General features: G+C 36.4%; 3 protein-coding genes across 4 annotated transcripts; 2 read left to right on the plus strand and 1 right to left on the minus strand.

The window, feature by feature from the left end:
• The first annotated feature begins 4,132 nt into the window (after nucleotides 1–4,132).
• LOC110811279 (uncharacterized) lies at nucleotides 4,133–8,671 on the plus strand. 2 transcript variants are annotated; one of them, XM_022037711.2, is made up of 8 exons: nucleotides 4,133–4,508; nucleotides 5,200–5,344; nucleotides 5,431–5,599; nucleotides 6,041–6,311; nucleotides 7,013–7,278; nucleotides 7,381–7,596; nucleotides 7,925–8,033; nucleotides 8,271–8,671. In XM_022037711.2, the coding sequence occupies exons 1-8, from the start codon at nucleotides 4,358–4,360 to the stop codon at nucleotides 8,330–8,332; spliced, it is 1,389 nt and encodes a 462-aa protein (XP_021893403.1). In that variant the 5' UTR covers nucleotides 4,133–4,357; the 3' UTR covers nucleotides 8,333–8,671. The 2 variants fall into 2 exon arrangements, with proteins under 2 accessions (XP_021893403.1, XP_021893413.1); XM_022037721.2 differs by having other exon boundaries at nucleotides 4,470–4,608.
• Nucleotides 8,672–9,425: 754 nt separating this feature from the next.
• Nucleotides 9,426–10,334, plus strand: ENODL8 (early nodulin-like protein 8). The gene is made up of 2 exons (XM_022037733.2): nucleotides 9,426–9,678; nucleotides 9,766–10,334. Exons 1-2 carry the CDS (start codon nucleotides 9,507–9,509, stop codon nucleotides 10,140–10,142), a joined length of 549 nt encoding a protein of 182 aa, XP_021893425.1. The 5' UTR covers nucleotides 9,426–9,506; the 3' UTR covers nucleotides 10,143–10,334.
• A 1,214-nt stretch (nucleotides 10,335–11,548) lies between these two features.
• Nucleotides 11,549–23,100, minus strand: MTA (mRNAadenosine methylase). Its single transcript, XM_088218005.1, has 7 exons — nucleotides 21,752–23,100; nucleotides 21,275–21,373; nucleotides 19,600–19,683; nucleotides 18,503–18,834; nucleotides 13,134–13,350; nucleotides 12,828–12,907; nucleotides 11,549–12,283 (listed from the first exon to the last, which is right to left on the minus strand). The coding sequence occupies exons 1-7, from the start codon at nucleotides 22,952–22,954 to the stop codon at nucleotides 12,004–12,006; spliced, it is 2,295 nt and encodes a 764-aa protein (XP_088074131.1). The 5' UTR covers nucleotides 22,955–23,100; the 3' UTR covers nucleotides 11,549–12,003.
• Nucleotides 23,101–26,178: the final 3,078 nt, after the last annotated feature.

Consider the following 26,178-nt stretch of genomic DNA (forward strand, 5'->3'; position numbering starts at 1 on the left):
CAGTGGTCAAGCCAAAGAATCCGGAGATGATCACAGAAGGATGTCGATCATAAACTCTTCGCATTCATGGAAGAAGTATACAAAATGATACATGAATTCTAGCATCAATTTAATTTCCTGGCGAAGCTGATATGCGATCAGATGCTGCATCAGGAGAAGCCGAGTCCAGCTGACCAGGCAATAATCGCTCCAATCGGGCTGCACAGAGACTGGCCGCACACTTTCGTACGCGATGAAACAATACGTGTTGGTGCACTGTGCCACAGAACTCTAGCCCCGAAAGACCAGATGGCAATCGTGCACAGGCAGAAGGCATTTCTGCCTACCCCCTTTGCGCTCAAGACCACAGATGGGTTGAGGATGAATTCGTTGCTACCTTTTATGCCCGAGGAAACATAGATAATAATTTATGGTCCAGGAGCTCCCCAAATCCCTAACATTGAGTTTCTCGGTTTGGAACCATTTACTGGCCTATACTAAACCAGTCTAGACCGAATCGATGTGAACTGGTCCGACCTAACCAGATCTAGTTTAAATCAATCGCGATCTGACCTGGCCTAACCCGACTCGATTCGATTTGAACCAACACGACCTGATCCAATCTAGTTTGATCTGAACAGGCTTAGTTGCAGCTCGAATTGGTCCAAACCAAATCAACCCAATGAATCCTATGCATTGAATCAGTTCTACCCCACTCTTTTTGCTTCTAAGGTGAAAATTCTATTTTTTGAATGTGTAAGCCCCTGTGGGTGAGTTCGAATATATGAAAAATATTTTATGATTCACAATATTCTGGATGAGCAAAAAATGGAGATTGAATCATTATATTTGGGAGAAGTTGCTGATATATGATATTGAGTGATAAGCCAAATTCAATGTCATGGATTAGGAATATTTTATAAAAGAACTGTGTCGTAGATTTGGGAGACCATCGTGAAAGGATTTCATAGAAGAGTTTACCAAACTATCTCAAATAGGTACTATTCTCGACTATTTAAAACTGTAAGACTTAGGAAAGGGAATACTGAATATGTACACACATAGTTCATTACATAGAGTTAGGGGTATATATATATAGAAGAGGGATCTATATATGGAAACATAAATCACATTGTTAATGCTAGAAAATCAACTAATAATTATATAAAAATATTTCGTAATATATTTTATAATATTCTATCACTTTCCCTCAAACTGAAGTATAGATATTGATCATGCTAGCTTGTTACCAAAGATATCCAATCCGAGTTCCATTCAAAGCCTTTGTGAATATATCACCTAATTGTTTTCATATGTCACATAACAAATAGAAATCAAGTTCTCCTGAATCTTCTCACGAATAAAGTGACAATCAACCTAAATGTGTTTGCTTCTTTCATAGTACACTAGATTTGAAATAATATGAATGAAACTTGATTATTACACCATAATTTTACAAGTAATATGGGATTCAAATCCACTTCCACTAAGAAGTGTTGTATCTATAAGACTTTACATGTGGACTAGGCCATATCTTTGTATTCAGACTCTGCATTAGATGGGACACAACAATCTGCTTCTTACTCCTCCACGATACCAAGTTCCTACCAACGAAAACACAATAACCTATAGTGGATCTTCTATTAATTTTAGATTTAGCCCCATCAGCATATGCAAAGCATTCAATATGAGTGTGTCCATGATTGTTAAATAGTATATCAAGTCTTATAACACCTTTTAGGCAATACAAAATATGTTATAAAACCTCTTAATGTTTGACTTTAGGTGCAAACATAAATTAGCTAACAACACTGACAGTATATGCAATATCTGGACGAGTCAGTATGAGATAATTCAATTTTCTAACTAATCGTCTGTACCTTTTCATATTATCAAGGGGGTCACCATTATCTTTAGTAAGGTATACATTTAATACCATTGGTGTGTTATATAGTTTAGCTCCCAACTTTCTAGTTTTTGTAAGTAAATCAAGTACATACTTCCTATGATATAAAAAAATTCCTTTCTTGTTTCTTATTATTTTTACTCCCAAGAAATATTTTAACTGACCCAAATCTTTAGTATGAAACTTAGTATGTGAGAATGATTTGAGATAGGATATTCATGCACAGTCATTACCTGTAATAACGATATCATCAACATAGATAACAATAAGTATAAGACCAGTTGCTGACTATCCATAAAAAATCGAATGATCACACTTATTCTTCTTCAGTCCGAATTTCATATCTTTTGGATCTAAATTTTCACACTAGGTCGCATATCTCGAATATAACAGGTGGTACTAAATATCTTAGGTTGCACCGGAAACAAAGACTTGTCTGGAAAAAGAAGACTGTAAAGAATATCTCCATCAAGTATTGTAGATGACATACGATTAATCAAGAAACATATTGTAAAAACAACATCAGCTCAAAATTTTTTAGGGACTTGCATTTGGAATAAGAGGGTTCGAGCTCTCTCAAGTAAATGTTTGTTCTTTCTTTCAGCAACTCTATTTTCAAATGATGTATCAACACACGAGGATTAGTGAAGGATCCCATATTGAGTCATATAGTTTTGAAATGAGTCTGATATATATTTCTTGGTATTATATCACTTCTTAATACATGCATAGAAACATTGAATTGTATCTTAACTTCAAAACAAAAAACATTAAAATGAGAGAATACTTCATAATAATTCTTCATAAAATATATCTAAGCCATTTGAGAAAAATCATCCACAAAAGTAATAAAATACTTAAAACTTATTTTAGACAAAACAGGACAGAGGCTCCAAACATCAGAATGAACTAACTCAAAAGCAAACTCAACTCGTCTATTGACTCTTAGACCTGACGAACTATGATAATATTTTAGAAACTGACATAACTCGCAATCTAGTGAAGGTATATCATAGAACTGGGAATATAACTTTTTCAACACAGGTAGATAGGGATGTTCTAATTGACAATGTGCTTCAAATAGAGATATAACACTAGAGTAGGCAACCGACTGAGGCATTCAGGTATAAAAAATGTAGAGATCATCTGATATATTTTGTTTACCAATAATCTACTTCGTCATAAGATCTTGAAGAACATAGTGATCAGAAAAAAATGTAATGCAACAATTCAAATCTTTAGTCAAGTTACTCACAGAAATCAAATTAAAGGCAAGTTTAGGTACACTTAGTATAGATGATAAGGTAACAGATGAAGTTAGTTTTGTAGTCCCGGAACCCACAATGTTATAAGTCGACCCATCAATAATAGTTACAGGAAAAAGTATTTTATGTAGTCAAAAACTAGAAAAAAATATTACAATTACCTGTCATGTTATCTATAACATCAGAATCAATCACTCATCTGTTCGATGATGAGATAAAACATTTTTTCTCTAATTTAACAAGAGCAAAAAATTTATTCAAAGATTCTTAGTACCGAGTGAATTTAGCATACTTGTCAGCTAAAATCATAACATTCTCTTAGAAAATGAGCTAGCAATAGTAACAACAATATTAGTGGCCTGTATCTTGCGATTATGAAATTTCGTACAGTATCATTTTATATGCCCTTATTCATGGCAGTAATAGCATACAATATCCATTTCAATTCAGGAATTACAAGAAATATGCCACTCAGACCCAAAATACAACAGTCAGAGATACCCCAAAAATATTGTAAATAAGCCAAAAATTCTGAGAAAACAGAATACCTTTTCACACACAAAAAACAAAGAGAACCACATTGCCACCATTGGAGTTCAGACACCGCCGCACGCACCGCAACCAGAAAACCACATGTCACCGCTGAAAATCACTAAAATTCCTCCTTTTATGCAGAAATCACCACAGAACCTTAATGCACACGTTAATCTAGAATGGGTGCTCGCAGAAATGCACTAATATTCTTATAAAGTTTTCTAAAATTAAAAATGTATGTAATTATAAAATTTTCTAAAATTAAAAAGGTATGTAAATATATAAAAGAAATTTATGGGTAGAATGGATATCAAATGATTTTAAGACATATATAAATTTATAATTTTATTAGCAAAATGAGTTTAGTGTAAATATACGCACTAAGTCCATCTCAAGCTTCTTAACAAATGACCGGTGAGAATGGAAAATTTAATAAAAGAAAAAGAAAAAAAAAATTGCAAATCCCCGGGAAATGATGAATCGAGGGGTCCCTCTCCATTGGCTTCAGCCTTTTGATTTAGAATTTTGAAGAGAACCCATTGGTGTTTGTCCAACTCCACCATGAAATTTTCATTTCCCTTCTAATTTTTCTTACCCCTTTCTCTCCATCTTCTTCGCTTTCCCTCTCTCCTCCTCTCAGCTTCTGCTGATCGATCCATCCTTGTAACTGAAAATGGAGGCATTCTATTTCCTGGTATTTGGGGCGCTAACAGCACTGGTGGCAGTTTTGGAGCTGAGCAAAACCAGTAAAGATCGCATCAATACTTCCTCTGCTTTCAATGCCTTCAAAAACAACTACCTCGTTGTTTACTCTCTCATGATGGGTACGTGCTTAGATCTACCAACTTTTTCTCCCGTGGTTCTGTGCTAGCTGTTGCCAATTGCCACGAACTACGTGATGCTATTGATGATTAATTGATCCGGGTTCGATCCCCTCTTTCTCTTACTACCCACAGATTATCACATTAATGTCACTTTTTAAAAAGGAAATGAGATTATGCTGATTGTAGTTTGATTAGCGCTTAGATGGGAATATTCCTTTCCGATTGTTTGGTGTTGTGTACCTCATTTGATTTATTGCATAGTTGGAGCTTAACTCATCAAAGTGATAGCTCTATAATGCGCGGCTATGTTTTCTCTGATTTCATGTATATGGACTAGTCGCAGTAGTTTCTGTATCTTCCCTTCTTATTTGCAGCTTGTCTCTAGATATTGTTTTCCAATGTCCGCTTGATCTGGTTTTTTTCATGGTATAACATCCTCGTTTAGTTATGATTTTGCAATTGGTTCTGCTTTTTATATGTTTTCTTTTAATCAATAGACTGGGTCTGCTTCATATATATATTTTCTGTTTTCAGCCTAACCGTGTGTTCTCTGAAGAACAAATGAAATGTTAAAAACTATATTTTCATACCATCCAGAACTGTCTGATTATGTTACTTTCTTGGTGATATTATGTTATTGCTTAGCAGTTATGTTCTTGTGGTGATTAATTGAGTTATTGTCTGGCAATAGCTGGGGATTGGTTGCAGGGCCCATATGTTTACTATCTCTATAGTACATACGGCTTTGGAAAGGGAGATATTGGCCAACTCTTTATTGCTGGTTTTGGATCCTCCATGTTGTTTGGAACAATTGTTGGGTCTCTAGCTGACAAACAGTAAGAGCTTCTTTTCTTTTGTTCTTGTATTATTCATTAATTGTTGCTTGTTAAATCATTTCCTGATTAGTATGAGCCAATTTTAGGGGTCGAAAGAGAGCATGCATCACTTATTGTATTACCTATATACTGAGTTGCATCACTAAGCATTCTCCTGAATACAAAGTCTTAATGGTGGGACGAATATTGGGAGGCATCGCAACATCTCTGCTCTTTTCAGCCTTTGAGTCCTGGCTTGTTGCAGAGCACAACAAGGTGTCTCATTTTTAATTATTTGCTATAAATTTTGCGAGCTTATACAGTTAATTGATATTCAGATCCCTGATATTAAAATTTCAGAAATTAAATGATATGCTGTAACATTTTAGCTTAATCATATTTCTGTCAGTGGAGTCTGCAATGCCAAATTGCAAAATATTTTCCATTATATGTATTTTAAAGTTGCAAACCTGTGTTTGAACGAGTTTTGGAGTCATAATCCATTGTCTATAAGTGTCATCATCTGGTGAAGGACAAACTGTCATGTCTAAAGAGCCATCATGGTCAGCAGATTCTCAAATTATTTTTTAAATGTTCTTTTATTTAGGGAAAAAAGGTCTTTATCATCTAATTGAATTGTCCTTTCATTTTTTCTTCTTTTTCTACCCCTAAGGTTCTCCTGATTTTATCTGTCATTGCATATTTTGATATCTGCAGAGGGGTTTTGATCAACTGTGGCTTTCAGTGACATTCTCCAAGGCAATATTTCTCGGAAATGGGCTAGTTGCCATCTTATCTGGTTTGTTTGGTAATTTACTGGTAGACACTCTGAGCTTAGGCCCAGTTGCTCCATTTGATGCCGCCGCTTGCTTTCTTACAATTGGTATGGCAATTATAATGTCATCATGGTCTGAAAATTATGGAGATCCTTCAGAAAATAAGGACTTGTTTACGCAGTTCAGGGGCGCTGCTGTTGCCATAGCTTCTGGTGAATTCATACTTTTCTTTTGATAATGATAGTATCTCAATGGCAATCAAATTATCTAACTATTCTTAAACTAAGCTTGTCAAATCTTTTCTTCTTACGCTTTTGACATTTAGTCAAGCTTATTAGTATACCATGTACTTGTCGGAAGTGCTAATCAACCTGTGTAACTCTTTTTTTTTTTTTTTTTTTGAAATCATCTCTTGGTACCATTTGCACCTGCTCGAACACTTCCTTTTCTTGAACACATAATCATGAGGAAATCATAATCAACTTTTTGTAGATGTAATTTGGAATCTCCAGTAATCTTTGGTAGAGTTGGATCTAATGAATTTCCTCTTAAGCTAAAAATCTCACATTGCCTTCATGATTGTATCTTTGAGCCAATAATTATCTCTCTGTTTGTCCATGTGAAGTATGACAGTTTAGGCTTAGGTGTTTAAATGTTTTCTTGATTTATTTTTAGTATTACAATCGATGAGTAGGGTTTTAGGTGCTCTACGGTCAATATTCTTATGCTTTGCTGTCCTGCAGGAAATATGTCCATGTAGTTCCTGTAGTCATTTTCTTGTTTGCTTTTGTTGATTTTAAATGAAAAGATGGAAAACAAAAATAAATACTTTTGTCTGGGTCCCAACTCATTCTTTCGATTTCCTCTTTTTCATTGTGGGAAGTCTGCTAATTGATGTTTCATGTGGAATCAGATGAGAAAATTGCATTGCTTGGTGCCATACAGTCCCTTTTTGAAGGTTCAATGTACACCTTTGTGTTCCTCTGGACTCCAGCACTGAGCCCAAATGGAGAAGAAATTCCACATGGTTTCATTTTTGCAACATTCATGTTGGGTTCAATGATGGGAAGCTCAGTTGCCTCAAGACTGATGGCCCGCACATCCCTTAGAGTTGAGAGTTATATGCAGATTGTATTTGTAATCTCTGCAGCATCCCTCTTGCTTCCCATCATAACAAATGTATGTTTGGTTCAGAATCCCTCTCTCCTTGTGTTTGTGGATCAATCAGAAACATGATGAATACAATGGTGGTTTCTAAAATTTGAATGCAATTTTGAACAGTTCTTGGTAGCACCTTCTGGTGTAAAAGGTGGAGGGATTTCATTCTCTGGGTCTATCCAGCTTATTGGCTTCTGTACATTTGAAGCATGTGTTGGAATATTTTGGCCATCTATAATGAAGATGAGGTCCCAGTACATTCCAGAGGAGGCTAGAAGCACTATAATGAACTTCTTTCGCATTCCACTCAACATCTTTGTGTGTGTTGTGCTGTACAATGTGAGTCCATTACATTCATTTCCTTTTTCCATTCAGCCAACCTTTCCAGTTAAGAACTTTAATTTACTTTCACCTCATAATTATTGCATTTAGGAAAATCTTGTCTTTTTCCATAAGACCTTTTTAAGTTACATCCTAAGAGATGTATCCCTTTTGTGGCGTGACATTAATTGGCATCATCAAGATAATACCTACTTTACAAAACCACACTCCTCAAGAGATATTATTTATAAATTATGAAGAAAAATAAATGGAGAGCTCAGGCATTGGATAATGCTGTAATTCTTTACTGATGTTGGGAGTGATTCTACCATTTCCCTGTTTGAAGGTCGACGCATTTCCTATCACTGTGATGTTTGGCATGTGCTCAATCTTCCTGTTTGTGGCATCTCTTTTGCAAAGGCGACTTACAGTGATTTCTGAGATCCAAAAGTCAAGTAAGTCCTCATCATTTGTAGTTCTTCTAAGTGCTTGAACTCTGAACTCAAAATACACAAACTGATAATTTACAAGCCAACTATTGGAAAGCATTGGGAAGCCAGCTGTATTTTCAGATTCAGAACTCTCTTTTTATTTTGCACATTGACAAAATTCCTTGAATGGTTGTCTGATTGTTTATGGCCATAATCATCTTTAGTTATTGTAACTACTATCGGTAACCTTCTTTAATGCAGGATCACAAGATTGGTCAATGATCAAAGAAAGGGACACGGAGTCTGAGCCATTAAATGATTAATTACTTTCATGGAATTAGACCTTTGGAACTCGCAAGGTTGCAAGCAGCCACTTTTTCTTACTCTCTGGTGTTGTAGTGTAGCCAGTTAGCTGTCTGCAATCTGATTAATAAGTGAGGAATATGAGTCAACTCCGTGTTTGATAAAGAAATTTTGATGGTGGAAAAGTGGTGCTTTTAGAGTGAAGGATATGTTTTTTAGGTCAAGGAACTATAGGAAATACTCCCCTATCCAGCCGAAAATGCACAATTATTTGTGATTTCTCTCAGCTATTATGGTGCAGTCAACTATTTTTTTAATGATTAATAAGTGAAATGAAGATTTCCTGTTCTTGTTCATAATTTATGCAGTTGTATCATTATCAATTTCATTGCAGGAGATAATTTTTGGTTGTTGTGGCAATATACATACATACAGTGTCTGTGTCTGTGTGCTTTAGAAAACAATGCTAATGCTGTCCAGATTGAACGGATAAAGTGACTGATTGATACTATGATGATCCAATTTAGCATATAGTTCTACTCAATGTTTGGTTGCACATATGGGTGTTTGTTTTTATAAAAAAAGTTCACTTATACAGAAGGCAGAAGAGGAACTTTAGAAAGAGAAAAAGAAAGATTATTATATGCTGCATAATAGCTGGGATCACGGTAAATGTCTTCTTCTTGAAGTATAAAACATGGTAATAGAAAATCTGGAAAAGAATTGAAAAAAATAACATGCCCCCATCCCATTGATGTCTATATCTGCTATCAAGGACTCACTTGATTGCTTTATTTCAAAAAAGAAAAAAGAATTCACTTGATTGCTAGCTGTAAGTTCATTAAGATTTTAAAATTTTTGAAGCCATATTTTTCCCCATGATTAATTAGCTTGTTAGAGGATGATTGGGAGGGAGGCATTTTTCTTCTCAAATATTATATTTGATATATATATATATATATATATATATATTAAAACAAAGACATCCCCACTTCACGAATCTCAACTGGCCATGTGCCCTTGTTAGCCAAATGATTGATTTCTTTTCCAACCCTTGCTCTCCAAAATATTAAAATTCCTTTTATATCCTAGGTCTTTTGGGACTTGAGTGTATATAAATATCAAAATCTTTTAATAGGGAAGAGGGAGTTTAGGCAATAAAAAAGAAAAAGAAAAAAAGTAAAAGGTTGAAGGATGAGCAATCTTGGATGGTATTTGCTCTGTACTTTTCAGCTTATTTTGGTGGTTAATTCCCTGGAATACAAGGTTGGAGATCTGAATGCTTGGGGAGTACCCAGCGAAGTTAATCCACAGGTTTACAACAAATGGTCAAAGTACCACAGTTTCAAGATTGGAGATTCTCTCTGTTAGTATTTTCTTTTTCTGTTGTTTCAAGATTTGGATGTGTTTGTATATATATAGACTTAGATTGAGTGTTTTGATTGATTTACAGTGTTCTTGTACCCACCAAGTCAAGATTCAGTTATCCAAGTGACAGAAGAATCTTACAAGTCTTGCAACATCAAAGATCCAATCTTATACATGAACAATGGAAACTCTTTATTCAACATCAGTGGAGATGGGAATTTATACTTTACCAGTGGGGCTGCAGGGCACTGTGAAAAGAGACAGAAGCTGCAGATTTCTGTTGGGTTGGCCGCCTCTGCCACGTCTCCTTCTCAACTTCCTGATACTGCACCTTCTTACCCAACTGTCTTTGGCTCAATCCCTCAACCTCCTTCTTCTTCTTCTTCTTCTTCTTCTTCATTTCCACCATTTCCACTTTTCCTTTCAGCTGTTCTTGGGTTGCTAATTGGCTTAATCATGTGAAGGGTTTTACTCAATCCAACTTAGATCTCTCATATTTTTGTTTGTCACTTGGACATGGATTGAATCAAGCTACTGTTGCTGTAACTGGGTTTTATTTTTTTTTCTGGGAAAGGACCATGAGAAAAGGTAAGCACTCAGATTTTTGTATACAGATCATATCTCCACTTGTAAAATGTATTTGTTGAGCACCAATTTTTCTTTTTTTTTTTTTTTTAGTAAACCAAACTCCAAAATTATGTTTTGTTATGTTTTTTTTTTCTAGTTTTAATTTTTAAACTAATTTTATTTTAATATGTATATTTACAACAAAAAAAATCTGTATCTGTACCATTATCACTTCCTTTTCTTTAATTATAATTTTAATATTTATATTAATATTAAGTTGAACATATATATATTATATATGTTCAGAACATAATTTGTTGCTATTGGTTATATTCCAATAGTTCCACTCCTTTAAAATCGGGAAATGAACAAAAGAGGAATGAACTAAAAATTTCAAACAAGTTTTTTCTTTTAATTTTAATTTTATTACTTAAACTTGTCATATTTTGTTAATTTTTCAATTAATCTTTTATCTTTTATAAAGTTAAACCACATAAAATAATTTTTAATTATTTAAGCAATCAAGACTTTTTTTTTTAATTTTCTTTCCTCTAAAATCTACTTTTCTTCTTCTGTCTTTTTTTTTTTTTTTTTTTATAATTCAATACAATTATTAATAGGCAACAAATAAATTTTGGTTTTAGTAATAATTGTTTTACTTTCTGATATTTTAGTTTTGATTGAATTTTGAATTTTAGATATATAATATAAATGTCTAAAGGTTAAAATTAATTAACCTTATTAATTATGATCTTAATTTCTAAATTTATTTTAATAAATGAAGTATAAATAGTAATAGACAATAAAGTTAATTTATTTTTAATGAAATTTTTAGGTTTGACATTTTTATAGGAAACGTTTTTTTTTATTATATTAATTTTCTTTATCTTTCGTTGAATCTTACAGAAAAATATATCATATAAGTTACATTGTAAATATTATATTTGTAATTTTTAATATTATTACTAATTAGTTATATAATAAATCTAACATCAATACAAAAACATAATGTCCACTATGTTATATTTTTGCAATAATTTTTCTTATTTTGTATAAAATAAACCATGTAATTGGATAGGGCAGAGCGTTTCAAGTATGCTTTTTTTCTTTTACTATTTATTAAATCCTAACTTTAAGTTTTGTTAAGTAACAGAATGACAAATTGTGTAATGAAAGAAAAAACTAGTCTTATTTTGATTACTCCACACCAACATTTTTAGAAAGAGGAAAAATAAAACCATCCCTAATTGCTCTGAAGACTGAAAAACCATATTCTACAATTCCAAAAATTTCTACGTCTGTTCAACAAAAAAGGTGAATTTCTGATTTCTGTATTTAGCTTTTCTTTTTTCTTTTCCGAAGGTAAAAAACATATCAACAGCCAATGGCTTACAACCTGATCTAATGCCACATAAATAACATGCTTTTCCCAGCATGATCTAACGGCTTACGAAAGCCTCTGTAACATGCTGACTTGACTCCAGCATCATAGCCTAGTGGCATACCTCCCAAGTGCTGATACTCTTAAAGAGTGTTCTGATTCAGATCTTACAAATGGTGGTAAGATAGAAAAGGCCTCTTATCACATTTTCCATCCGCCATTCTAACAAAAAATAGTTAGCAGACTGGAAAACTTGATGGCAAGGCCCTCCCAGTTAAGGATATGTCAGAGTTGTTGAAGATACAATCACCCACGATGGCAGTACATGGACTAAGGTCTGACTTGCCAGACTATGGTTGACTTCATAAGTGGCATTCAGTTGACTCCATCAGCATCCACAACCATTGGTCTCTCTTCAGCTGCATAGGATGCATCTGGAGCTGCAGGCTCTCCGTACTGCAAACCTGTCGATTTTGATTCAGTTACTGCAAACGGGCTCCTAGTTTCAGCAGCGTTGGAATCTATTTCCATTGCAGAAGCCCTGGGCGGGGAAGGAGGTTGAACATCCACATCTGGGTAAGCAGCCTTGAACCTTGCCCGCAGGCCTTCATCCACCAATCGTACACCATTTAGTTGATTACCAAGTGACATCCATCTGATGGAAAACAAGAAAAATAAGAATTCAAGATCATAACCATCTCATCTTTTATGTGCAGTATAATAGCTAGCCATTGGTTAAGGTAGTAAAATAAGGAACCATAACATCAAACAAGTGTTAGATGTTTTTTTTTTTTTTTGGCAAGACAGGTTAGTTGCAAACCCTGATATTTAATTCCATATGCGATTAGCAGCAGGGTTTGTGCCAAAAAAGAAGAATGATACATAAGGCAGCAGATGGTCCAGCCACCTTAACAAGGGGGGATCATTAATTGCACAGAGACCAATGAGGCCAGAAAAGCTTATCCTAATTAATCCTAGTTATGATGATAAACATAGTTTAGTAAACTAATAAATTGTTGCATTTGGTTTGTGCCTTCAGACCACCCTTTTTTATTTGTGAATGGTCCCAGTTCAATCCTCACCTAAATCCTTCATTTTTCTGGAGCATTGACAATTCATTATAATGTATCGAGACTTCTAAAATCTAGAACTAAACTACAAATCATTTAATGACAAAGCTAAAAGCCAACATAACTAACCCAGCATGAGTGTTGTGCATTCGAGCAAATAATTCCAGTTTTCTTGCCCTTGGCATTATCCTCTCCAGCATAGGGTACATCTGCCATCATGAATTAGATCAACTCAACAATTCTGTGCAAATTTAACTACGCAGAGGCAGTAACAAGATGACATTTGCAAAAAGACAGTCCTAGAGAAATACTTCTAGCAAAAAAGCAGAAGCATTAGGCCAATAACAATTAAGCACCAACATTCAAAAAAAAAAAAAAAAACAAGGCTGCAGCATGAATTGACTATTAAGAAATCTGGTACTGTTGTTCCCGAACCTCATCTGGCTTACGGCTTGTCTCTCTAACCTCAGCAACAATGACGTCAGTATCAATATTCCTGTTTACTTCTGGGTTCCCCTTAATTCCGACAAGACAATGCTCCTTACTATGGTTGAGCCAATGGCCGGTACGCCCGGTTCTAATTATTCGTTGAAGTTGGTTAGTCTTCACCCAGATGATCTCCTCGACACGCTTGTACCCCCAAAGTTCCAAACTGCAAAAAGCAAGTGATACTGATGTGATTAAAAACTAATAACCTGTTTAATTGGCAGAACCAAGAAGAATGAGTACTAAAGAAATAGCCATTACATGTGAATAACAATTCCCTTTTGTTTGGTTCTGAGGTAGGATAAATTAAAGTCAATTAATCGACGTACAAATTTGGAGATAGAAAACTATAAGACCACAGAGAGGTTTTTTAGACATCACACTTGAGAAGGCTTAAGCATCACACTTAAATTATTATACACTAGAAAATTGAGAAACTCTAAGTACATTGAATAAATGAAATCTCACAAAAAAGTGAAATGGCACAACATTTATAACATCCCTTAAGTAACATTTTCCAAAGTAGAATTAGATTAATAAATACTAGTATGTCAGAACCCTTACTCATGATTCCTACCAAGTCAGACAAAATTCGGATAAGAAAAGATGATAGACAAGAGAGAAAGAGAGAAGAGAGATTCGAATTGATTTGAAATGATTAGTCCATGCCCGTTACAGAGGAGAATCTGTCAGTTGAAACCATTGCAACTGGTTCGTGTTACAAAAGTTGACTATCAGCTTCATCAGGAGAACCTTCTGTGCAAGTGGTGAGGAAAACCTTATTTTACCTTTTGCATTTTTTACTCTTTTGCCCCTGTACATTTATTACAATTTTCCCCTTATCCCTATAATATACTCCTAATGGTTTTGTTACAATACTTCAAAAAAAAAAAAAAAATAGTTTTGTTACCCTCCCTTTGAATAGCAACCTCGTCCCCAAGATTAAGACTTGGAAATTGATGTCGAACATCCTGTCTTCTCACATGCATTCTTAAGTTCGAGCACCTTCCCACTTGATAAGGACCTGGTCCACAGGCTGATTTCCATGAATTACGGTCCTTTGTTGCACAACTTGGGAGGTTAGACACTAAGCCTTCACAAGTATTAGGAGGTAAGTCTTGTATGATCACTTCTTTGCCTATAACATATCTTTTGAGTTAGGATACATGAAAGACAGGATAAATTCGTGAAGTTGTTGGCAACCTGAGCTTGTATGTTGCATTTTGAATCTTCTATGTGACTTGGAAAGGACCAAAGTAGAGAGGGGGGGGGGTGGATAATTTAGACCTACCTCCTTGTCTTACCGAACCCTGTTTGTAGTACCTAGTCTTGAACTTCAAAACCTCTCCTACTTTGATGGTTGTCTGCGTATCGTTTTGTCCTTGATTGTGCCTTCAAAAACTTTTGTCTGAACTTTTTTTGTTAGTTTCCTCTCTTTCGAACATGAACATCTCCATTCACAGCGAAGCGGAGTAAAGGTCTACAACATCCAAGAAATGTGGAGGAGCATACCCATAAAGTGTTTGGAACAGTGTAATCTTCAAACTTGTGTTGTAAGAAGTATTATACCACCATTTTGCTGCGACCAGTCATTTAGCCTAGGTTTTGAGTTGCTAATTGGTCATGCAAGGTAGATACATTTTGAGACATTGGTCGAGTCGTTTTGTTTAGTCCTTCGTCTGTGGATGATATGCAAAACTGAAGTGTAAGTTTTTCCCCCCCCGGCTTTCATTAGTTCCGTCCAAAATAGATCAGTGAATATCTTATCTCTGTTGAACACTATCACTTGTGAAATTCCATATAATTTGTGCACAATTTCCATATAGCACCAAGCAACTGCTATGATAGTGAATGGATTGTACCACCACCAAGATAGTGTCTTTTCCTTTGGACTTGGGAAGTTGTTCGATGAACTCTAGGGATATATGAGTTCATGTTTTAGAGAGTATAGGCAAAGACCACAGAAGACCAGGTATAAGGACCCTTTCTGTCATACAACATTGACAAATATCACATTGTTGGACCCATTGAAGTGATATCCTTCATGTTGGACCACAAAAGTGTTGTTTGGCTCGCTCGTAGGTGGTCTTGATTCCTAAGTCTCCCCCTACAGTTCATTTGTGGCACTTATGAAGTAGCTGACTCTGCAGTTCTTCCTTGTTGCCAATTACCAAACTCCCTTTGTACTTGACAATGCCTTGTTACAGTCTGAAGGGAGGCCTGCTGTGACGGGATACCATCAATTCTGTAACTGTCGAGTAAATGGATCACTGGTAAAGTTGTTGAGTACTTCTAGCATCCAAGCAGAGGTAGTGGTAGATACAATGGACAACATTTTCTTCCATATGATCCTCCAGTTCTCTTCTTGAAAGAGCATATGTAGCTGTGTTGTATGATCTTTGTTTATACTGGATAGTATAGTTCAACTCCAATGGTTTCAAGACGCCCTTATGTTGTACCATCGAATATACTCTTTGATCTAAGAAATACTTCAAGCTGCCTCGGTCAATCTTGGTGACAAAAGGAACTTCTTCCAAAAAATGCCGCACTTTTCCTACTGCATATAAAACTATCATGAGTTCCTTTTGGTATACTCATTTGTCTTCATTTCTGGGACTTATAGCCTTGCTTAAGAATGTTATAGGCTGGTCTTCCTGCATTAGGACTACTCTGATTTCTTCGTTGCTGGCGTCAGTCCGATAGTGAATGGGTTCCTAAATTTGGGCAGTCTTAGGACAGGGTTGGAAGTCATGGTTTTTTTTTAATAGTTGAAAGGCTTGGTCGGCCTCTGCATTCCATTGGAAAGCACCCTTTTTCAACAAATTGATAAGTGGTTTGGCTATGATTCCATAATTCTGTATGAATTTAGAGTAGTACCCTATTAGGCAAGAAAATCCTCTGAGAACCTTCAATGTTTGTGGAGTCTACCAATTGACCATGACTTCTCTTTTCAAGAATTCAACTTTACTCCCTTCCGAGAGATTATGTGTTATAGATATTCTACCTCAGCATGGAAGAAACAACATTTTTTTTTTTAAATATAAAGTATAGTTTATCATTAATTCACGAGTACTAACAAATATTTACAAGTCAATTAGTATGTCAAATGATTGGTATGGAAGAAGCAACATTGAGACTATTTGGCATACAATTTGTTGCTTCTAAGGCTTCAGGACTTCTTCAAGTTGTTAGAAGTGTTCTTGTTTAGTGGTGTTGCAAACTAATATGCCATCGAAGAAAACAAGAACGAATTTTCACAGGAAAGCTTTGAAAATATGATTCATGAGATACAAAAATGTGAGTAGAGCATCAGTAAAGCCAAAAGGCATCACTTTGAATTCATAGTGATCCAAAGTATCCTAAAAGTTGTATTGCGTATATCTTCTTCCTTCACACAAATCTAATGATAACCTGTTAAAAGATCAATTTTAGAAATACAATCACTTCGTGTAATTCATCAAGAAACTCATCAATAATGGGCATCGGAAACCTATCTTTTATGATCAGAGAATTGAGTTCTTGTAATCACCACAGAACCTCCAAGGACAATCCTTCTTCTTGAACAATAGTATTGGTGATAAGAATGGGTTGCAACTGGGACCGGATGAGTGACTCATCCAACATCTTTTGCACTTGCTTTTTTATTTCGTTCTTTTGGTGGAACGAATATCTGTAAGGACGTATATTCACTATAGTATTCTCTTGAGCCAACGAAATGGTTTGATTGAAGGCCTTGATTGGAGATAACCCTTGGGTTCCTCAAAGACGTCCTTATATTGGTCAAGTAATGCTCCGAATGCTTTGTTGGAGGTCTCTGAAGTTTGTATCTCCCTTGCAATTTCCATCACCAAAAATATGGTTCTGCCTTCAATTACTTGCTTTTGCTTGGCCCACTTCCTTACCTTAGTCTCTTTTACTTCGGTGGTTAACTTCCCATAAGAATCGCTTCCATGAAGCATTACGAGTAATTCACTATAGTTAAACTTAATAGTGGCTTGAATAAAGTTGGATATTATTGGGCAGAACTGCTTCATCTAATTGACACCCAATATCATGTCATATCCACCCAATGGAATTACACGAAAATTATAGCAACTTCCATCTTTACATTGCCCAGGAGACTCCTGGATATTCGATGCTGTTAGACATTTTCTGCAAGTTGTCTACCATAACTATTAATGGTTTATTGCTAACCACATGAATCTTGATCCATTTGGCCACTGCCTCTTCCAAGGAGTGCGAACATCTACTATCCAAGAGAACTAAGATGCCATGTCCTACCAACTTTCCTCGGCTTTTGAGGGTACTTCCTACAGCAACCCTTCTATTGCCTGGATGGACAAGGCGCCTATGGAGTTTTCTACACCCTCGGTCAAGTTTTTAGGTACCTTTTCTTCCAACAGCTCTTTGCTGGCAATTTCTTCCATCGCTATTACAGTTTTGTTTGGGTAACGGTGTCTTAGGAAATAATGGTTGCCACATTTGTAACAGGCTATCGTTAACTTCCTAGTCTTTATTTCCCTTCCTGTGGCTCGAGAAGCTCATTCATAAGCTCTTGTCATGACCCTTCAGAAAGTTGGACAGCTTCTATGTAAATACAAGCTCTGGGACATCTCTATTATGGATTGCTCTTGGAGCACGACTTGCTCAGATGGGTTCATAAGCTCTTTCTCCAACAAGGGAAACATAATGCTGAATGGGTTATTCCTGAATATCATACTATTCAGGAGTCTATTATTATAGTTTTGGCAACTTTAGGATTTTATTGTTTAGTATTTAGATTTCCTATTTGTTTTTATGTGTCCCATTTGTATTAGGATTAGTAGTCATAATCTTTTTAGTATTAATAATCCTACTTTGTTAGAAATAAGATTCCTAATTTAGTTTTGGTATTTCATGATCTAGTTTAGGAAAGACCTACTTAACATTCTATAAATATAATTATAACCTCTTAAGATAAGAGCATTCAACTATTCAACAACATTTTGAAAGTTTCTCAATTTTATGGTTATGTAATGTAATTAAACTCTTAACTGTGATGGTTAAAACTTTTAGCTGTGATGTCTGAGAAATCCTAGGTGTGATGTCTAGGTCTTTGTTTCCAAACTATGATTGGACAAATCAACCTTATTTGACCTACTTTAATTTAGTATCAGAACAAAAAGAATCCTATACTGAAACAGCCCCAAAAATCCATCTGGAAAAAAAAAAGTTCACAGAAATTCTGCAGCATATTTCAAGATTCTCTTGTAAAAAAAACATTCTTATTACGATATTAATCAATGCAATAGCTAATAAACGGCAAAACTAAAAGATACCATTCACGTCCTAGCTCCATTGCACGTCCAGTGACCCAAAGGAAAATGAGACCGTCAGTTTGCAATGCAGGAACATTCAGATTTCGCATCTCATCATCAGCCATTGTCCCATAAGGCAATTCCATATGAATGTCCCATGGTGGGTCTGCCATTATAACTCCAAATTGCCCCAAAATGTCCATTCTGAAGTTTCGAATGTCACAATTGATCCATTGAGGTTCACCAAGTTCCACTTCTGAACAATAATCAGCTCGTTGAGGCTTCAATGATTTTTCAGGACCCATTGTAGTATCTGGTGTTTGGTCAAGCTCATAGTGAACGTATTTGCATGTCTAGCAACGGGAGAAAAGATATATTAAATTTTTTCTAACTCAAGGCTATGTACAAATTTTAGAACAAATTATTAAAATAGTCTTCGAGTTTGGCACTTATCACAATTTGGTCCTTTTTTTGGTTATAAATAGGTACCTAATGTATTTTATTTGTTTTAAGCATCAAGTTTCCTTCCATTTCTTAATGGAAAAAGTTAAAAATGGTTAGGTTATATTGGATACTTTAAAAAAAATAATTGAAAGAAAATGACTTTATTTTAAACGTCAAATTTCCTAACGTCAAGCAAGTCCCCAATGTTTTCTATTTGTTTTAAACACCAAGTTTCCATCCATTTCTTAATGGAAAAAGTTAAAAATTGTTGGGTTATGTTCAGATACTTTTTAAAAATAATTGAAAAAAAAAATGACTTCGATTAATAAACTAAAGTAATGAATTAGTAACAATGTAAAATAGGTCTAATATTATTATTAATTTAATCTAGTAATTTAATTAATTAATTAAAGTCATTCTTTTGAACTGTTTTTTAAAAGCATCCAAATATAACTTGACCATTTTAGCTTTTCTTGTCAAAAAATGGAAGAAAATTAAACATTTGAAACAAACAAAAAATGTTAGGGACCAAATTATAACGAAAAAATATTTGGGACCAAATTGTAACAAGTATCAAACTTAGGGGACTAATTTGATAATTTATTCATTTTATAGCATATGATAGAATTAAATCCAAGTCAAAAGTGTTGGGAAAGGTAAAGTAAAGTATTTACCTTCATGTGACGACAAGTATCCAAAAATGAACAATCCCCTAAACTGATATCAGTATGTGGAGCAATTAATCGCCGAAAATGACGCTGAAAATAATTAAAGAAGTCAATAAAAATTATCTAGGCCACTATAAGTCAATGTTATTTGTAGTCAAGAGAGAATTATAAGAACATGTTAAAAGGTAAGCACTGAAATAGAATTAGATACATTCTTAAGAATCAATGCGGATAAATAACAAAATTGTTTGTCACAAGAAAGTCTTGTTCTCTGAGGGAAGGCAGGACAAGCTAGACCCAACAACTCTTTTACTCTCTGCTGTCATGAAATCCATTAGATATACAGTTCTCACTCAAAAGCATTAATAAGTTTCCCTTCTGCTCATGCTGGAAAAGGATCAATAGCCATCAAAACATGATTCTCCACTACTATGGCAGTGTTCGTGCAAGAATAGAACAGAATATGATAGAATAGAATAGAATTACACACGATCGAACAAAAAAATTTCGTGTTTGATTCACTTCAATTTGAACTGAACAATACAGTATATAATTACTCAAATGCCTTTGCACTTTTTATTGTTTTAGTTTGTATTTTAAAGTTATTTAATTTATTTTTTATTTTGTAGTTTTAAATTATTTAAATATTTTATAAAATTAATTTATATTTACTTAACTAGTAACTTAACTATTGATTTTTTCAATTTAAATTGTTTCGGTAAAAAATTGAACTATTAAAATTAAAATAACTTCTAATGAAATTAAAAAGAAACATTGATATTATCAATGGTGTTGAAGACAAAGTGACAATCTTACCATAGTTAGGGCCATGCATGTGCTACTCGATTTAAAAATAACCTTTAAACAGTGTAAAAATTAAAGGAAAAAATGATTAGAGAGAAGATGAGAGAAGGGGGATATTTGAGATAAAATATAGTTTGCCTCAGGAGTTCCACCATTTTGTAGGAACAAAATTGTTTCACCAATAGACACTTCTTTGTACAGCTCAATCGCCATATATTTGCTACCGAACATGGTACTTCACTCTCTTATTCTATCTAGTCTCACAAGCTTTATGGCATAAATGCCATCTACGTTAAAATGCATAAACACACAACAAGCTCGCATACATATTTTATATCAAAGGCGAAAGGTAGAAACAATAAGGATCAGTAAACTTAAACTTAATGGTGCACTACTCATAAATTAGGTTCTTGCCATGTTCTGTCATTCTAGAGAGTGCCATACAGTCAAGGGGTGGGTAGGCTCTCATATTCCCAACTAAAACCAGACATCCTCCAAAAAAATATCTTTTCTATTTGGTTTGTAGCACAAAATAGTTAGGGAATAAATGGTGAGAACTAAAACAACTAAGATGTTGATCACCAAATCAAAAGTATTAAGTTCATATGCAGTAAAAAGAAACACCAGGCTCCAATATGATATAATGAAATTCAGTTGTAGAAGCTTCAAAAAGAAAATCTCACCCCCTAGCATAGAAGTATGTAGCATTAATTTAACATGTATATTTTCGCTCCATCAAAGATGCCGTAACCAGAATAAGTATTTCACCAGATTTTCAATTGGGGAAACCAAAATTACATCAAGGAAATACAATTCAAAATGAATATATGCTATCTCAGGCTTTCTAACAAAGTTTGGAAACTATACTTTGACTGACCTTGTTACATGCTAAGATGGAACCAGATTGAAGACGGCAATCCTCTTTTGTCAGGTACTTACAATAGTACTTAACTTGAGAGCCACCTTTGCTTTTGAACTGAAACAATTATTTAACATTATTGTCACTGACAAAATTAACTACAAGCTTACAAGGAACACAGAGATGATCTACAAGATAAAACGTAGAGACATCGATAACAAACACTTGTTTAAATGAATTAATAATTTTACAATACATATATCCAAGGCATGCAATTGATAGCAGAATAAACCAGCACGAACACACGTAGACTGGGAAAGAAATAAAGATTAACCCTTTAAATCATTTTTCATTCCCAACCAACTGAAACCATGGCTTCATATCTATTCATTGAACAAGCAAATAGAGCCATTTCAAAATAAATCAAGAAACTTTTAGTGCTGACTCTATCAACAAAAATATAATAGAGCAGATACTAAAGGAAACTGGTAATACCTTCGCAGCAGTGGCGGTTTCCCTAGCAGTAGGGCGGTGAATAAGATCCAATAGCTCCTCACCAGTCCTTGACTGTTGCTTCTCTCGAAAAGACTTCTTGCTCAGAAGAGCCTCGACGTCCTTTATATCATCTTCCTCTGTCCTCGTCCTCTGCCCTGCCAAAGGTACCGATGCTGGAGGAGGCCTACCTGCCATCCCTCCCATCATTCCCATACCCCTCTGATGGTGCATTCCCATCATCGCCATTCCTCTCGGGCCACCACCACCACCAGTCCTTGAACCACCCATTAGTGACCCGCCACTTCCCGCATACATCATGTGCGGATCCCCGGGTCCCATCCACATGTCGGGTACGGGCCTCGGTGCCGAGCCACTACCCATCCCAAAAACCCCAGCATCACTCTGGTTCTGGGTCTCCATCCGGTTCATATCGTTAGCATTATTCAAGCTGTTGTTAGTGCTACTGTTGTTGGTGGTGGTTTCTTGCTGCTGATGGTAATTTGCCGTTTCAGGCAGCTCTTTGAGCAACCTCGTTCTGTCGATGGCCAAGACCATGACTCTGGACTTGCCACTGACCACAAACTCCTCGAGGTCGACTCCGCCATTGTCCTCGGCCATTGACCTAAGAGCCATCTCCACTGCAAGTATCGCGCCAGACTCTCCGCCCAATTCCCGAAGCGCAGCCTTATCGGCTGGCGTGGCGTTCTGGTCGTTTTCCAGCTTCCTCAACACCGTTGAGGAATCAATCGGCGAGAACGGGACCCTGTGCAGCAAACACTCCGCCACCATCGCCCTCACTACCGACAACGGGCTCCCACTTTCGTCCAGTGCGAACTTCTCCGCCTCGGGTCGAGAACCCGGGTCCATAGAACTCGATTTATGACCCGGACCCGAAAAGTTGGCTGCCGATTTGGGATCATGTAGTGAGCGGGGGTCATGTTCGGGTAGGAGTTGGTGACGTTTTTTGAGGTCGGCGCTGGGAAGAGAAGGAGTTGGGGTGAAGGGGCGGTGATTGAAGGAGGAGATAACCTTAAGAGAGAGATCGAGAGATGGAACCAAGTTAGGGATGATAGACTGGAGAGAGGAGAGACGGTGGATATGGGTAGTGTGTTGGGTGTTGATTCGGGTCTCCAGTCGGGTACGCATGTCTTTGATAGCGGAAATGGCAGCGTTATCGTTACCATCTGATTGGGCTTCCATCATTTTGTTGATGCAGATTTCTGGTGGGTTTCGTTGAAGCTAGCTGGTTGCTTCCTTCAACCGAGGGGTTTAAAGGTTTTTCCAGTCTCTTAAAGCATAAGAAGTAAGGAAGACAGCTCTTTCTCTCAAAGAAGAAGAAGAAGAAGAGGAAGAAATCAGCCGTCGGGCTTTTGCCGTGGGGACATGAGGATAAACTGAAGAAAGAAATCTCAATTTCATTAGTGTTCTTTTTCAAATTCGGTTTAGTTCTATTTTTATTTTAAAAGTTTATTATTTAAAGAGGTGTGACTTTTCTAATAATTAAATTTGTATATTTTTTAAAAACATTTAATAATTATTAGATAAGTGATTTTTGTAATCTAAAATATAAAATATAAATATTATACTAAAATAACTAAAAATATATTAAAATAGAATGTTTATATTAAGTTGTTTTTCCATACAAATTAACATTAATTATAAATTTTTTTAAGTTTTAACGATCAAGTAAAAAAATTTAAAATTTTAAAAAATTTTATAATTGATACCAGTTACTAAAAATGTCAGTACATTTACTGTAACACCCGGTCCCAAAAATTAGTCCGAGATGATGTTTACGGATTATGAATATATATATATAATAATAAATTATTTAATTTTAATTTAATTAAATTTTAAAAAAAACGAATTAGAGACGAAATTAAAAATAATTTTGAAAAGAAATGGTAAAAATTTGAGTTTAAATGTATTTTTAAAAGAAAAATTAAAAATAGTGGGTCAAAATGCAATTAGAGAAAGTTCAGTCACGTAGAACTGTTCAGTCAGCAGCTTCGACGAACTAAAGCGTGTCGCATGGCCATGTGAGCTAACGTTGGCGCCACGCGGGAGGCCACGCTAGTGATCTTCGTGCCCCATAATCGGACGACCCAGGATCAATCCCACGCGCATGGACGGTCCAGATCGACTTTCTCCTTAGGTGCGATCAAACGGTCGAGATCAAACGTAATGAACGGTCCAAATTTGTTTCTCCCTTAGGCGCGATTAAACGGTCGAGATCAAACGTGATGAATGATTTAGATTCATTTCCTCCTTAGACGCGATCAGACAGACGAGATCGATTGAGATGAACAATCGAGATTAATGTGGGATGGGTATAAATATTTCGTATCACACAGAACCTGAATCCTAGCCGCCAGCCTCTCCGTCAGATAAGAAGAACCAGACGTCGGAGAAGGAAGCCGACCGCCAACTGCCGCCGCACCGAAGCCACCTCCGACAGCAAAAAAATATAAAAATTCTCCTACCCGTTCGAAATTCGATTTTGAGCACCCTTGTGGCCATATCGGAGCAAAACAAATGGCGCATGTGTCGAAGACTGCAGACAAAGCCCGGCGAGGCCGCCACGGCCCAAAACCTGCAACCTCATTCGATGGGCCCCTACCCGGTTTCTGTTTCATGTAATTTTTTTACCATTATATTTACCGTTCTGTTTTCTGCAGGTTGACCGAATGAGGAATCCCAATCGCGAAGGAGAATCGATGGAGTCGCCACACTCGAAAACTCTACCACCGATAGGTTTCAATTTTTTTAATTTTTTTCCCAACCGATGCTACTTAACGTATTTTTTCGTAGGGATATCTCTAAAGTCGATCGAAAATGGCCAGGCTGAGGTAAACCACTGCCGCGGGTGGCGGTGCCATCGCCAGAGCACGGTACCGCCGCCGTGCCAAAATTTTAAAATTAGTCAGAAGGAATTTTTAGCACTGATTTTGAGTTTTTGGGGTATTTTTTTATGTACGAGAAGCGTGTTTAATCTCCACATAAAAAGTCAGGAAATTCGGGAACTGCTAGGAGACGCGATAGAAAGTACAAGATTTCGGACACCGATTCAGGTGAGAATCTTTCACCTTATTCTTTATTACGGAATTGAAGCTTAAAAATCAATAATATGGTATTTTATGGAATTTAAAAAATTTTGAGAATAATTACAGGTCACTAATAGAGTCAGAATCGGTTAGTCGTTTATATGTTCTGTTTAACTGATTACTTGCTCGTACTGTAACGCCCGGGAATTTGAAAAAAAAAAGGGCCATGTTAGCAGACCCAGTCAGCAGTCCCGGCCAACCAGGACCTGCCACGTGGCAAAACCACGTTGACCGGGGACGGGCCACGTTGGCGATCCGCGTACGCGCGATCGGACGGCCCAGATCAAGCGTGCGTACGGACGACCCAGATGCAATCGCACGGACGGCCCAGATTTAATCAAAAAACGGACAGCCCAGATTAAAACAAAATGGACGGCTGAGATCAAAAGGCAAAAGGGTATAAATAGAACCCCCACACCTGACCACAAAAACCCTAGCCGCCTGCCCTCGCCGGAGAAGACGAACCAAACGCCGGAAACGCCGGCCGCCGCCACCCGCCGCCGCACTGGGGAGATTTTTGACCGCCGATCGAGGTAATCTCATACCCCCGACTCGTTTTTCCACGCTGATTTCCCCTGTGGCCAAATCGGAGCCAAAATCCTGGCCAAACGGCTGGAAAACACGGCCGAAACCCAGCGGTGCCGCCGCACCCCTTCTCGGTTTTTGCCTCCGATGAGGCCCTTCCCGGCCTCCGTTTGATGCAATTTTTATATCACCGTGATCACCATTCTTTTCTCTACAGGTTAATCGGAGCCGAATCACCAAAACACGAACTTCACCGGAGAGCCGCCGCACCCGAGAGCACCGCCGCCGGTAAGCTTCGATTTTCCGTAATTTTTGGGCCCCCCGAGGGCCCGAGGGTTGTTTTATCACAAGGACCGATGCAAGTGTGGCCTAATTTGGGATTTTTTGGAACACGTGCAGGTACCAGTAGTGCGTTTCAGTTCCCCGTAAAAAATTCAGGGAAAATTAGGGACAGCCTGTAGGCGCACTGTGAAGCCGTGTTCGGACCCCAAAACGAGTAAGGACCCCTCACCCTATTTCCTATCACGGTATTAAAGTTCAATAAATGATAAAACGGTATTTCATGAATCAACGAATGTGTGAAATTACTTAAGGTCGTTAATGGAGCCCGAGTCTAGTGTGTTTGTTGGTTAACTATTATTTGGCCTGTTTTACAATTTTAAATGCAGTATTAGGTTTGATGTTTTCATTTTATATTTTCGTGTGCATATTTTACTGTTTTACTGATTATGAATTGAATGACTGGGATATTGATGTTGTATGTTGTCTGTTTGACATAAATTATCGTTTTGCTTGTTT

This window comes from Carica papaya, chromosome 4 (assembly GCF_054855325.1).
Source record: "Carica papaya isolate Zhongbai chromosome 4, ASM5485532v1, whole genome shotgun sequence".
NCBI classification, from domain to species: Eukaryota; Viridiplantae; Streptophyta; class Magnoliopsida; order Brassicales; family Caricaceae; genus Carica; species Carica papaya.

Coding starts and splice junctions, on each gene's coding strand:
- LOC110811279 (XM_022037711.2), top strand. CDS start 4,358: ATGGAGGCATTCTATTTCCTGGTATTTGGGGCGCTAACAGCACTGGTG. Junction 7,279..7,380: donor TGCTTCCCATCATAACAAAT/GTATGTTTGGTT, acceptor AATTTTGAACAG/TTCTTGGTAGCACCTTCTGG. Junction 7,597..7,924: donor TGTGTGTTGTGCTGTACAAT/GTGAGTCCATTA, acceptor CCCTGTTTGAAG/GTCGACGCATTTCCTATCAC.
- ENODL8 (XM_022037733.2), top strand. CDS start 9,507: ATGAGCAATCTTGGATGGTATTTGCTCTGTACTTTTCAGCTTATTTTG. Junction 9,679..9,765: donor CAAGATTGGAGATTCTCTCT/GTTAGTATTTTC, acceptor ATTGATTTACAG/TGTTCTTGTACCCACCAAGT.
- MTA (XM_088218005.1), bottom strand. CDS start 22,954: ATGATGGAAGCCCAATCAGATGGTAACGATAACGCTGCCATTTCCGCT. Junction 21,374..21,751: donor AAACCGCCACTGCTGCGAAG/GTATTACCAGTT, acceptor TAATTGTTTCAG/TTCAAAAGCAAAGGTGGCTC. Junction 13,351..18,502: donor ATGGAGCTAGGACGTGAATG/GTATCTTTTAGT, acceptor TGCTTTTTGCAG/TTTGGAACTTTGGGGGTACA.